The sequence below is a fragment of the Dama dama genome, chromosome 17, assembly GCF_033118175.1.
Source record: "Dama dama isolate Ldn47 chromosome 17, ASM3311817v1, whole genome shotgun sequence".
In the NCBI taxonomy this organism is placed as follows: domain Eukaryota; kingdom Metazoa; phylum Chordata; class Mammalia; order Artiodactyla; family Cervidae; genus Dama; species Dama dama.
The window spans coordinates 64,533,935-64,546,346 of record NC_083697.1 but is presented as its reverse complement, the minus strand read 5'-3'; the positions used below and the strand labels follow the sequence as shown (position 1 = coordinate 64,546,346).

The 12,412-nt window shown below is 42.7% G+C and overlaps 1 protein-coding gene across 1 annotated transcript in view; it reads right to left on the bottom strand.

Annotated features, from left to right (window-relative positions):
- Window positions 1–12,412, bottom strand: part of LIMCH1 (LIM and calponin homology domains 1) — a 360,985-nt gene that overhangs the window by 81,589 nt on the left and 266,984 nt on the right. Inside the window, 1 exon segment of the mRNA XM_061164658.1 lies at window positions 4,176–4,371. Coding sequence (XP_061020641.1) covers window positions 4,176–4,371 — 196 coding nt within the window.

Here is a 12,412-nt window from a genome sequence, read left to right as displayed (position 1 = left end):
TCATGCTAATCGTTCCCGATCTGTCACTGATGAGCTGTGGGCTCCCAGGCTTGTCTCTAATATACCTGCTCATTCTTTTCTGTAAAAAAATAGGAATGACATAACCTGCCCTGGAGATTAAATGATTTAATGGCTTTTAAACAACGGTAAAAGTTAAAAGCATTGACCATAAACAAGTTGTTCATTGTTGCAGATGAAATGTTCAATTTATGAATTATTCATGTCACTGACCTTCAGCCTCCCTTCTGGAGTTTTGACCATTTCATTACTTGTTGGTTTTTGATTCATAACTTAGTTCCCTTCTCACCCCAAGTCTTTTAGCACGTATATCTGTCTCAGTATCATAACAAAATACTCAGAGCCCTCGGGGAATTGCTTTATAACAAACACTAATACTACCTTGCCTTGCCAAGCACTTGGATTTGTTTCCCTATTTGATATTTTCCCCATGATACAGAGGTGAAAACAGAGGCTCAAAGAGACCCCTAAAGGGCCCCTTCTCCACGGCTGGTAAGTAACAGCTCAAGACTCCAATTTCTGTTCTCCAGATTCCAGCCCAAGAAAGACCCCTGGTTGCTGGAAGGAGAGAAACATGGCCCTGGGGAAAGGAAGGATCAGAGTTTGATAAAAGGACATCATCATCATCATCACATGCACTATTGCAGTTTTCTAACTTTGGACGCAATGCCCCCTGCTTAAAGCATCCTGACTGTACTTTGCTGAATAAATGAAGGAAAGAAAATGATTCTTCAATCAACTGTGAAGGCCTAGCATGGAATAGAGCTGTCACTATTCACTCTGTTCTAAAACACTATAATCTATGAAACTTATTTTGGTACAATATCTAAAAACATATTACCTATAATACACTGAGAGTCTCAAAATAGGTTGTTTAACACATAAACGGATCACCCCCCCCCCCCCAATTACTCTTTGATAAATGTCTTCAACAGACACTTCAAAAAGAGTTAATTTACAAATGCCCAGAGGCAGAGTGACTTAGTTGAAAGCAGTGTAACCTTCTGGACTTGGAGACCAGGGTCTAATTTCAGCTCCATCATCGCCTAGATGTGTGACTAGGGGATGTAACCCTTCTGTTCCTCAGGGTCCTCATTGGAAATAAGGTGGTAATACAGCTCTCATAAGTTGTTGTGAGGATTACCTGATACCTAAAGCACCCAAGTGTTAGAACTCTTCTTATCTCAGGCCAAGACTTCAAAAGATTTTGACTTAATCCTGAAAAGATGAAAATGTACTAGGGTGGCTTCTCCATCTATGCCCAATAGCGCACATGACCATGATGACATGCTTTTATCAAAGTCCGATCCTTCCTTTCCACTGGGTCTACATTTCCCTCCCTTCCAACAACTAGGGGTCTTTCTTTTTTTTTTTTTAACCTATGTTTACCATATACCGGCTTCCTTCGTGGCTCAGATGGCAAAGAATCTGCCTGCGATACAGGAGACCTGGGTTCGATCCCTGGGTCGGGAAGATCCCCTGGAGAAGGAAATGGCAACCCACTCCAGTACTCTTGCCTGGAGAATTCCATGGACAGAGGAGCAGGGTGCCAAGAGTCAGACATGACTGAGCGCCTCACTTTCACTTTGACTTTACCATATATACCACCAACCCTCTACTTTTTCATCTTCCTCCAGTACTTTAATTTCTCTCATTCCTTATTTCTCTCCCTTAACCAACCTTTTATATAAGAGATAAGAATATTCATTTAACAAAATGCATTATGTTTATAAAACATGTTCTTAATTTTAAAAGCACCCAAGTGGAAGATTTTGTATTTCCTCTTCAGTGGAGCTCACCTCAGAAGGCATCTCAGTGAAAGCGAGGGAGGAACTGGGGGCCTGTCAGGCAAGACAGGCTGAATTGACCTGGGGACCCAGAGCTTCCTTACCGTGTGGCTTGTGTCCAACCCATAGAGTCACGGCACCTCTTATGTGCGTGGCTCTTGACTATCCCTATTGAATGGGTCAGTGGGCCTCAGTAATAACCAAATGAAAACTCTCTCTCGACCCAATATGGAGTTGGAAAATCTCATGGTAAGACTTTCCTTAGTTGATTATGAGTCCTAGGAAGTAAATTTTCAAGAATTAGAAAAAAAAAAAGTTCTTCTAAATTGGAAAGTGTTTATTAGGACTAGCAATCTTCTTGATTACATCACTTAAAAAATATACCATAAACTCTAATGAAATACAACATCAATTTGGATAAAATTATACCACATTGTTAAAGGCAGACAAAAAGTGTTGTTTTTCTTTAAAACCTCATTAGGTCTTGATTAGTTTACAAGAATATGAGCCTGAAGGTATCAGACTGATTGGTGAAATCTGTGTGTTAAGATGCTCTTTCACGGATGGTGTTTTGTGAAGCTCAATTTCATGTTTTTCTCTACATGGGAAAAACTGTTATGAAAAGACTCTGGCTTATCAATCTTAATTGCTGCAAATGAAACTGTGCCTGAGCACATATTAGGACAATATTAGTAATTACCATCTCAAATCCCTTCAAGATGTGGCTCATTATAAACTCGGAACCCCTCGAAGCTGGTGACAGAATAAATAAAGGATCCACATTACCAGTTATTAAAAACTAGGATGAGACAATAATAATTCTTTAAAACAATCAAAATAATATGGATGCAATAGTTTAGTTATGATATGTTTCATGAAAGTAAATCTCTCTTTGAGTTATGTTAAAGTTCAAGTAGATCATGCAGTTGGTTTTGCAACTTCCAATACTGTGGGTGGGACTTAAGATGTCATGTAAAATTGTAGAAATGTTTTTCAAGCAGCTCACAATGCACCATGGAATTCTTTAGGAGTCACATACGATATGGCCCTGAGGCTAATCTATTTGCTGGCAAGTTTAAGTACTAAACAAAAGCATTAGCTCAGTCATGCTAGAATCTGAAAAATCTATTAAGCAAACAGAAAGAAGTGTGAGTAAATTAAGCTTTAGGGTATAAGCTTTGGACTCACACTTCTCGAGGCTAACATTGTCACGCTGCTTACAGTCATTTGGGGCACTTATAATGTTAGGATGGTTTCTTAACCTAAGATTCATCTGTAAAATATGGCTAAGGAGTGTTTCATAGCCCTGTGAGAGAACTCACTCACATACTGGGCATCTCATAATCTGTGCTAAGGATTAAATGAGATACCAGAGGTCGAGTAATGAACTCAGGACCTGGGCATATTAAACACCCAAGTACTTCAGTAACATAAGAATTTTATAACTGGAAGGGATCTTTCAGCTATAAAATAAAATCTTCATCTCAGACAGAAGACTTAAAGTCTCTAGACATATGAGCTTCAATCAGAAGCTAATTATTTCTTTTTCTAATAAAAAGAAATAGACACAAATAAAAGAATTCCCCTGAGAGTCTTTCTCCAAGTTTACACACGCAGAACCAAGCTATCTTCCCTTCTTATTAACAAAAGCACAAAGGCACAAGATAAGTAAGGTAAACGGCTTCTGAAAAATATGCATTAAATTTACATCAGGTTGCATGACCATACATTTTTGTAAAGAAAAATGATCATTCCTTTCAGGTGATACAAAATCCAGGAGATTTAAATCAAACCCAGCCTCTGAAGAAACAAGCAGTCTGGGTTGTGTTCAATACATCAAGGACCACCTGCATCGCTCTAGTCAACGGTCAGTTACCATAAGCATCGAATATGGGCAAAACCATGCCAATTAAAGTTTCACAGTCCCAAGCTTCCGAGCTGTCATAAGTCTGGGCCGTGTGTTTCCAGTTTGCTGGAAGTTGATCCATTTTCACTTATACAGTGTGGTACTCACTCAAGCATTTCCCTTCCTCGTACCTGGAACATATAAACCTCCAGCACACTTTATGAGCTAATGGTCTGTTACAGCCTCTTGATTCACTGAGACCCAGGGAGGAATGATGTAACACATTTTCCAACAGAAGATATGCTCACTGAGGCAATGTTCAAACCAACTGCTGGCAAAGGCAACCCAAATTCTAAGGACCACCAAAAAACAACATTAAGAGATTTTTTTTTCCTACCAGTTTAGAGTTGCCGCAAGGAAGGTATGGAGTCTGCCTTCCCAGTGCCAATCTCTCGGCTGGGGACAAGGCAGCTCTTGTTAGTGTTTCATTCTAAGAAGTGCAGTTTATTAAGGCTCCAACCTACCATCACTGCTTCCCCTGAGGACTACATCTGGCGAAGGAGTCTGCCGGGAACGGGAGCCAAAGGAATCCAGGCTGTCGAAGGAATCATCTCTGCCGTGTCGAGGGGGAGAGAGGGAGTCACTGCGCTCCGAGTCCCAGCAGTCGATGTAGCCACTGTCTCGAATACTACGTTTAGGGCTCTCAATGTCATCAGTCTCCTGTTCAAGAAGAAAACAAAAGGATTACAGACCTTACTGCACCAGACACAGAGCCTGTGAATCTCAGGAAAATCAGTCCCCGGCGGTCTCCAAAAAATCCTGCATATACAATCACTGGAAAGGCTACAGCAAGCAGTTATCACATTGATTATCATCTGCAAGTCAACATTTCATTCTTCAACCCTTCCCTGCTACAACTTTCTCAATCAGAAAATCACACACATTAAAAAAAAAAAAATCCCCAGGCATCTCGTAGTCCACAATGTTTAAAAAAAAAATTTTTGAGAAATTAAGAATAAAAGATCATCAAGTTTGGATTCACAAGAATACAATAAAAGATGAAAAGAAAAGTGAAAAACAAAAACCTTAACCTTGACCCGTCTTTCAGGATCCATAACTGCATGTCTGTTCCGGGACCCAGCCCCTCGTTTAGTTGTACAAGTGCTTCTGTTTACGCTGTCTGGCTGAGGCACCCAGCATTTGTTTTTGCAGCAGAATCAGTTTCATAAAATCCTGGAGCAGTATGCTCCATCTTCTGCTACCTTGAAGGGAAATTCCTGCTCTGAAAGGGAGCTGTCTTTTCTGGGGCAAAAAATTAAAAAAAAAAAAGAAGCAGTGAAAAATATGCAAAATGCTTTTCCTGATGCTTCAGAAGAATCCAGGCATGCTCTCCCTCTCGGCCAGCTCTTGGCGCTGGGGGAGCTGAAAGCACTTGTGGCTGACCCACATGTTCAGAGCAGTGAAAACAATGGCTGTCTTTGACAGCCTGTGATTATAAATTCTTTCCAGCGCAAGCAGCACATACTAAAACACTGAAACTCCAGCAGAAGAAAGGTCAGTCAAAGCCATCCTCACCCTCACATTATAATAAAAGCCTTGTTCCCGCCAGTGTCTTAGCATTAATTACAAGAGTCCAAGCTGACGAAAACAGAAATAACTCCGGTCACTCAAAGATAAACCTCAGCTTAATCTCTCCCAGACTGTTGCTTAAAATCAGGGCTGTGAATGACATCCACAAAGACTGAAAGGCCCCACTGCGGATTTCCTGGGATGCTCAGGCAGGTACCCTCCACATTCCCCATAGAAAGGAAAAACAAACAAACAAATATACTCCATGTCAGCAATTTTTAAACACTGTCTACGCTGACTTATATGCCCACCACAGCCAGTGTCTTTGCAGGAATTGCCTTGTCCAGCGGCTTCCATCAGTTATAACCTCTGACTCTGACTTTAGTTAGATCCGCTGACTCTCCCCCAAGGGGGGCCTTCTGGGGGGACAGAGCGGGTGTCATTCACAGGCACACACAGCTCTTGCATCAGGACTCAGTGAGCGAGAGGGGAAGGGAAGTGTGGAGAGAGACACTCTGCAGCCGCCACGCCGAGGACCTGAATGTGGCCTGGGTGAGTTCAGCTGACATGACCCTCCGGAGGAAGGCAGAAATTCCAGTTATGGAAATGAAGGTAGTTTACTTGTAAGTCAAAAGTTAACCAGGACTTGTACAAAAGCCAGGCCTGACTTTTAGCAGGAAAAGGAAGAACTCATGACTAACTGAAAATTATATATCTAAATTGGATACGGTTTTGCATTTAATTTCTTTGGAAATGCAAGTAATTATCTTGGGTTATTTATCCACTGAGAACAGGCCAAATGGCTAATGCTATTGAACACTTACTCTGTGTCTGGGGCTATGCTTGATGCTTTTTGTAGGCTCTATCATTCAATCTGCACAACCTACTCCCCAGTGATGTGGTTGGCGTTGTCCCCATTTTATAGAAAAGAATCAGAGAGTTTGAGTAACTTGACGGAGGTCACACAGTAATCGGCCAAGCTGGGATTCTGACAGAGGACTTTGTCTCCAACTACCAGACGGCAAAAGCTGACAGCACCAGATGCACTTCAGTGTAGTGACAGCCGTCAGCAGCATCACCTCTTCCAACCGCTGTATACTTACTGCCTGCGTACGCTTGCATGCTAAATCGCGTCAGTCGTGTCTGACTCTGTGCAATCCTATAGACTACAGACCGCCAGACTCCTCTGTCCATGGGATTCTCCCAGCAAGAATACTGGAGTGGGTTGCTGTGCCCTTCTCCAGGGGATCTTCCCGACCCAGGGATCGAACCTGTGTCTCTTATGTCTCCTGCATTGGCAGGTCTTTGCCACTAGTGCCATCTGGGAAGACCCATGCTTATACTGGATGATGCTAACCTGGATAGTCCCCCTTCACTAAATGCTGTGTATGCCTAGATTCCCAACCTATACCTGCTGCAAAAGAGAAACAGTTTGGAGTAGGTTGAAAGCATGGTCTTGGAAGCTCAGCTGACTCCTGGCTCCACCCTTTGTCAGCTGTCTGACCTTGGGCTAGTTATTTGACCTTGGCCAAGTTCAGTTTTCTTATCTGTAAAATGGAGCAAATAATATTTATGTCATAGGGTTGCTGGGAGGGTTAACTGTATTACCACATGGAAAGCATTCAGAAAAATGCCTGATGCGTAAGTGCTCAAAAAATGTTGGCTACGCATTCATTTGGCATGTAAATGTCAATATATAAATCATACAAAATTTATAAGTGCAGTTAAGGACACAGTCTTATATAAACACTGATACTCTTCTATCTCCTTCTCCATTTGTATCCCGTAACTAGATGCCTCGGGCCCAATTTCCCATCAGGGAGGGCAAACACTTAGGAAGCCCATATCTAGAAATGACACAATTTTACAAGCTGCTTGGTACAGCATTACAAAACTGGATTTTCAAGAAAACAGTATCAGATTTTATTTTCTTGGGCTCCAAAATCACTGTGGGCAGTGACTGGAGCCATGAAATTGAAAGACACTTGGTCTTTAGGAAAGCTATGACAAACCTAGACAGTGTATTAAAAAAGGAGACATCACATTGCCGACCAAGGTCCGTATAGTCAAAGCCGTGGTTTTTCCAGTAGTGATGTGTGGACGTGAGAGCTGGACCATAAAGGAGGCTGAGTGCCAAAGAACTGATGCTTTCAAACTGTGGTGCTGGAGAAGACTCTTGAGAGTCCCTTGGACTGCAAGGAGATCAAATTAGTCAATCCTAAAGGAAATCACCCTGAATATTCATTGGAAGGACTGATGCTGAAGCTGAGGCTCCAATCCTTTGGCCACCTGATGTGAAGAACTGACTCATTGGAAAAGACCCTGATGCTGGGAAAGACTGAGGGCAGGAGGAGAAGGCAGCTACAGAGGATGAGATGGTTAGATAGCATCACTGACTCAGTGGACATATTTTGAGCAAACTCTGGGAGATAGTGGAGGACAGAGGAGCCTGGCATGCTGCAGTGCCTGGGATCACAGACAGTTGGACACGACTTAGTGACTGAACAACAACAAGTATCAGGAAAGCTTTCCCAGACTCCCAAGTGTATCCCCTACCCTACGCTACAAACCACAGGAGAAGAGAAAGGAAAAAAACCCTGAAAGTCAACATGCCTCTTGGAGCTTCAGCTGCTTTCTCACAGGTAGTTCTGGGAAAGAAAAACAGAAAGGCCATTCTGTTCATGACTTCATAGAAAGCCAAGAACAAGACCTTGGATCAAGTGAGAGCTGGAAGCTGAATGGCAGCTTGACAAATGTAAACCAGGCCACCTGCGGCCATCCTTGGCCATAGGAACCTCAGGGTGAAGCAAGAAATTGGAAACAAAGATGTGGATGTTACCAGGATGAACAATCTTATTGGATTCCATCAAGACACCCAAAGGCAAGCTTTGCGAGAGGGGTTAGAAGATATGAACAACACAAAGGCTTGCACAGTCTAAATGTTCCTTTCTTTGCATCTGTGATGTTGTCTATGCTTCCCATCTAGTTGCCCAGTAGCTGCATCCTGTCTTCTGCAGAGAGCACTCCAAGGAGAGGGGATAAGACTTAAGGCTCTCCAGTGTGCTAACTGTCGGTTGCTCCAGTAAGAGTGTGTTAATGAATGGGGTGGGAACGACTAGCTTCCACAATATTTTTGGATTATTTCACTCATCTGTCCTCTTCTCATCCTCCTTTGTCGGAGATAATGAGAACCAGCTAGGGTTGGTGAATGACTTATGCTTTCTGAGAAACTCCAGACGCCTCTGTTTTACTGCTCACCATTTTCTGCTTCTTTTGATTTATAAGGCGGTTAAACTCTATTCTGGAGTGTTTCAGGTTCTACTTTTCCAGCCTGATGAGCTGTCTCCACCCACCACACTCTGGTTGGGAAGTTATTCATTCCACAGATACTGCCCAAGCATCTTCTATGTGCCAAGCACTGTCTCAGTTCTGGGGACATAATGTTACGCAAATTCAAGAAATACCCTGTCCATCTTGGGCCCTACACTCTAGCAGGGAAGAAGAAAAGCAAACAGAAACACCAGTAAATGAAGACAAAGTTGGACTGTATGTATCATGAAAAAATAAAGCAGATTAAGGGAAGAGAAGCTGATGGTGGCTGTCATATAGGGCGAGGTCTTGTATTTGTTGGCCTATCCATCTCCCCCCTCTTTATCCCCATGTTCTGCTAATACCCCTCACCATCTGAAACAGGAGTAGTTTAGGCCAATCACGGTATATGTTGCTCCCGGTCACACTGACTAGCTCAGAAATAGAACCCACACGGGGCCAGAGTGCACCCCAGGACTTTTCAACCAGGGCCAGGTAGGAGAATTCCTTGCCTTTCTGGGCAAGGAGCTAGAAGCAGAGAATTCTGCTTTTGGCCATAGTCTCTGCAATGGGAGAATGTCTACCTATAGGAGGAGAGGATGAATTATTCAAAGATAGACAGGAAGAGATGAGAGCAAGAGAGAGAAAGAACCTAGAAAGTCAACATAGTTCCAGACTCTGAGATTCTCTAGGGCCACCCTCATCCCCATGGTTCACTATTCTTGTAGTAACTCCCCTTGGTTTAGCTTAGGTGTCCCCCCCTTTGGGAGACCTTCTCTGACATATCCAGGCCCGGTGAAAGGCCATTATCACCATGCCTTCAGAGGCCTTTACAGTCTAACGCAATAGCAACCTACTACGGACACCTAGTATGTGTCAGACACTTATGTTAAGGGCGCCACACATATTAAGTGCACTATAGAATGTGTACTGTTGTTAATCATTTTTTGCACATTTCTCCTACTAGAAAAAAAATGAATATGAAGGAAATTGTTGCCTTTGTGAAAGAAAAGCTTTAAATTTCAAATCTACTTCAGCCTGAGTATGTGCAGAAGAGATTCCAGCTGACTCTCAGTATCTGTTTTCCAGTTCTCTTCCAGTGAAAATACCCATAATCTGCTCTTTATTTTTCAGTGGGAGGCAGGACACTGTAATTTTATTTGTTTATTGGCTGTGCTGGATCTTCGTTGCTGCGTGAGCTTTTCTCTAGTTGCGGTGAGCAGGGGCTACTCTCCAGCCGCAATGCACAGGCCTCTTATCACAGTGGCCTCTCTTGTTGTGGACCATGGCTCCAGGGCATGTGGGCTTCAGTAGCTGTGACATGTGGGCCCCGTAGTTGTAGCTCCCAGGCCCCGCAACATGTGGGATTTTCCCAGATCAGGGATCGAGCCCATGTCTTCTGCATTGGCAGGCAAATTCTTTACCACTGAACCACCAGCAAAGTCCACATGCAGTTTTTAGAATAAAACAAAATCTACTTTCCTCAAGTCTTTCCTTGCAGCTAGCAATGGACATGTGACCAAGTTTAAGTCAACAGGATGTACGCAGAAGTGTAGTGCATGACTTCCCAGAAGTGTCTTTAAAGTAAGGCACAGAGCTTTCTTCTTCTCATCCCTGATTTCTCTGGGTTAAGAGGAGGACGTGAAGGCTAAAGCTTGCATGGCTACCTTGGATCAAAAGGCTGTGAGTTGAGGATCATGGAGTAAAAAGACAGTAGGCCCCAGCTGGTCACAAAACCTTCACACCAGTCCTGGACACCTCATGTCCAGGTCTTACTTATGCGAGTTTGACATAAAACTCTATTTAATCTAAGCCATTGGTAGAGTTTTCCACATTGACCAGCCAAACTCAATCCTAATTGATAAAATAATACACAAAATGAGATAATACTGTTGTTTAGTCACTAAGTCTATTCAACTCTTTGCGACCCCACGGACTGCAGCACACCAGGCCTCCCTGTCCTTCACTATCTCCTAGAGTTTTCTCAAACTCATGTCCACTGAGTCAGTGATGCTATCTAACCATCTCATCCTCTGTAGCCCCCTTCTCCTGCCCTCAATTTTCCCAGCATCAGGGTCTTTTTCCAATGAGTCAGTTCTTTACATCAGGTGGCCAAACGATTGGAGCTTCAGCTTCAGCATCAGTCCTTCCAATGAATATTCAGAGTTGATTTCCTTTAGGACTGACTGGTTTGATCTCCTTGTTGTCCATGGGACGCTGAAGAGTCTTCTCTAGCCCCACAGTCTGAAAGCATCAACTCTTCTGTGCCAGCCTTCTTTACGGTCCAATTCTGACATCCATACATGACTACTGGAGAAACGAATCTAATATTTCCAGTTATCAAATAGACCAGTGAAGTTCAGGCGGGTTACTCTCTAGTTTGCATGGAGACATGGGAGCACTGGGGCTGGTTTGATTTAGTTGGTGTGCTTTGTCGGGTGGTACTAACTACTCCCTTGGGTTCCGTGACATCTATCTTCATTAAAAAGGTAACAGCTGTTCACAATAGCGGGTCCTTTCAAGGCAGTTGTTGAGAACTAACTATCTCAAAAGAAAGGGAAGTTAGGAGAGACTCTGCAGCTGCAGAGACCAAAAGATGCTCAGATTTTTAAGGAGCCAGACTAGCAGTAAGAAATGTCAATAATGGGAAGAAATTACATTTCCAGAGAATCAAGCAGGGAAACTATGAGGCAGAGCTTTTAAATAGTTTAAAACAGATAATCCATCTATCATTATCCACGTCCAAATTTAACAAAAAACAATAAACATTTAGATTTCACAAATCCAGACTAAAGCTTACCTTTGTACTTTGCCTAAGTAACTCTTTTGAGTGAGATGAAGATTAAAGGACAAATAAGAGTTAAGACTAAGAAACAATGTGTTTGAGCGGTGTGTTTATTTTTCAAGGAACTGAGCTTAAAGGACTTTGTTTATATGTGTTACAGACCAATATGAAAGCTTTGTCCATTTAAATGTTCATGAGCCAGCCTGTTTCTAGCCAAACACAAAGAACTGTCAGAACTATTTGCTTTAAGGAGAAAAGAATAAATTGTTAGAAAATTGCAGCAAATTCTTGCTTTCAGTATTAAAAGCAAAACTATAAAATACAGAATGTCCCTCACCGAGGTCTCATTACTGCATTTAGTTTTCACGTTAGAAGAAAGAGGAGGAAGGCCTTCGTTATCTCGGCTGCACTATGGGTCTTATCCAAAGCCCATGGGTGCTACTGATTCCAAATGAGTCTTCCCTACTCACTGAGGCTTGCTGGGTGGGGCTGCTCCCGGGAGAGACCATATCCTAGTACTTCGGGTGAATTCTTATTTACTGCTGCATCTTCAACAGGCATACACAGGCAGCCACACAGAAAACATACTACTTTTTCTTGAACAAATCCCTACCTTAGGTCAGTCTTTCCCATAATTAAATACACAAAGCTCTGACTATTACCATGTTTTCCAAATTTTCAGGTCATTCAAATGCAAAGGTCATAAGATATGCATCTTAGAAGAGTATGTTTCTAATTTTTCAGAGACCAAGGCAAGAACTTGGCCAACGTTACCTCACCCACACCAAGGCCCTGACAGGTAAGCAAAATGACCTTTAGGATCAAAGTGCAGAGCGAGTCTTCATTTTTGTATAATACTGTGTTGTTTCACTCAGGCATTATTTCCCCAAGAAAGCAGGCACTGAGCTCTTTGGCACCCAGAGTCATATACTGACAGACTGAATTTGTTCTTTGGGAATTAAAGTTGGATAGAGATAAGCCCTCCCATTCTCAGAAGGGAATAAAATTTCAGGTAGGTGTGGGGTATAGGAGGCAAAGCTGTCGTGGGTAAGACAAGCGGTCACTTCCTTGAGCACATGACATCTCTGGCCTGTGTGA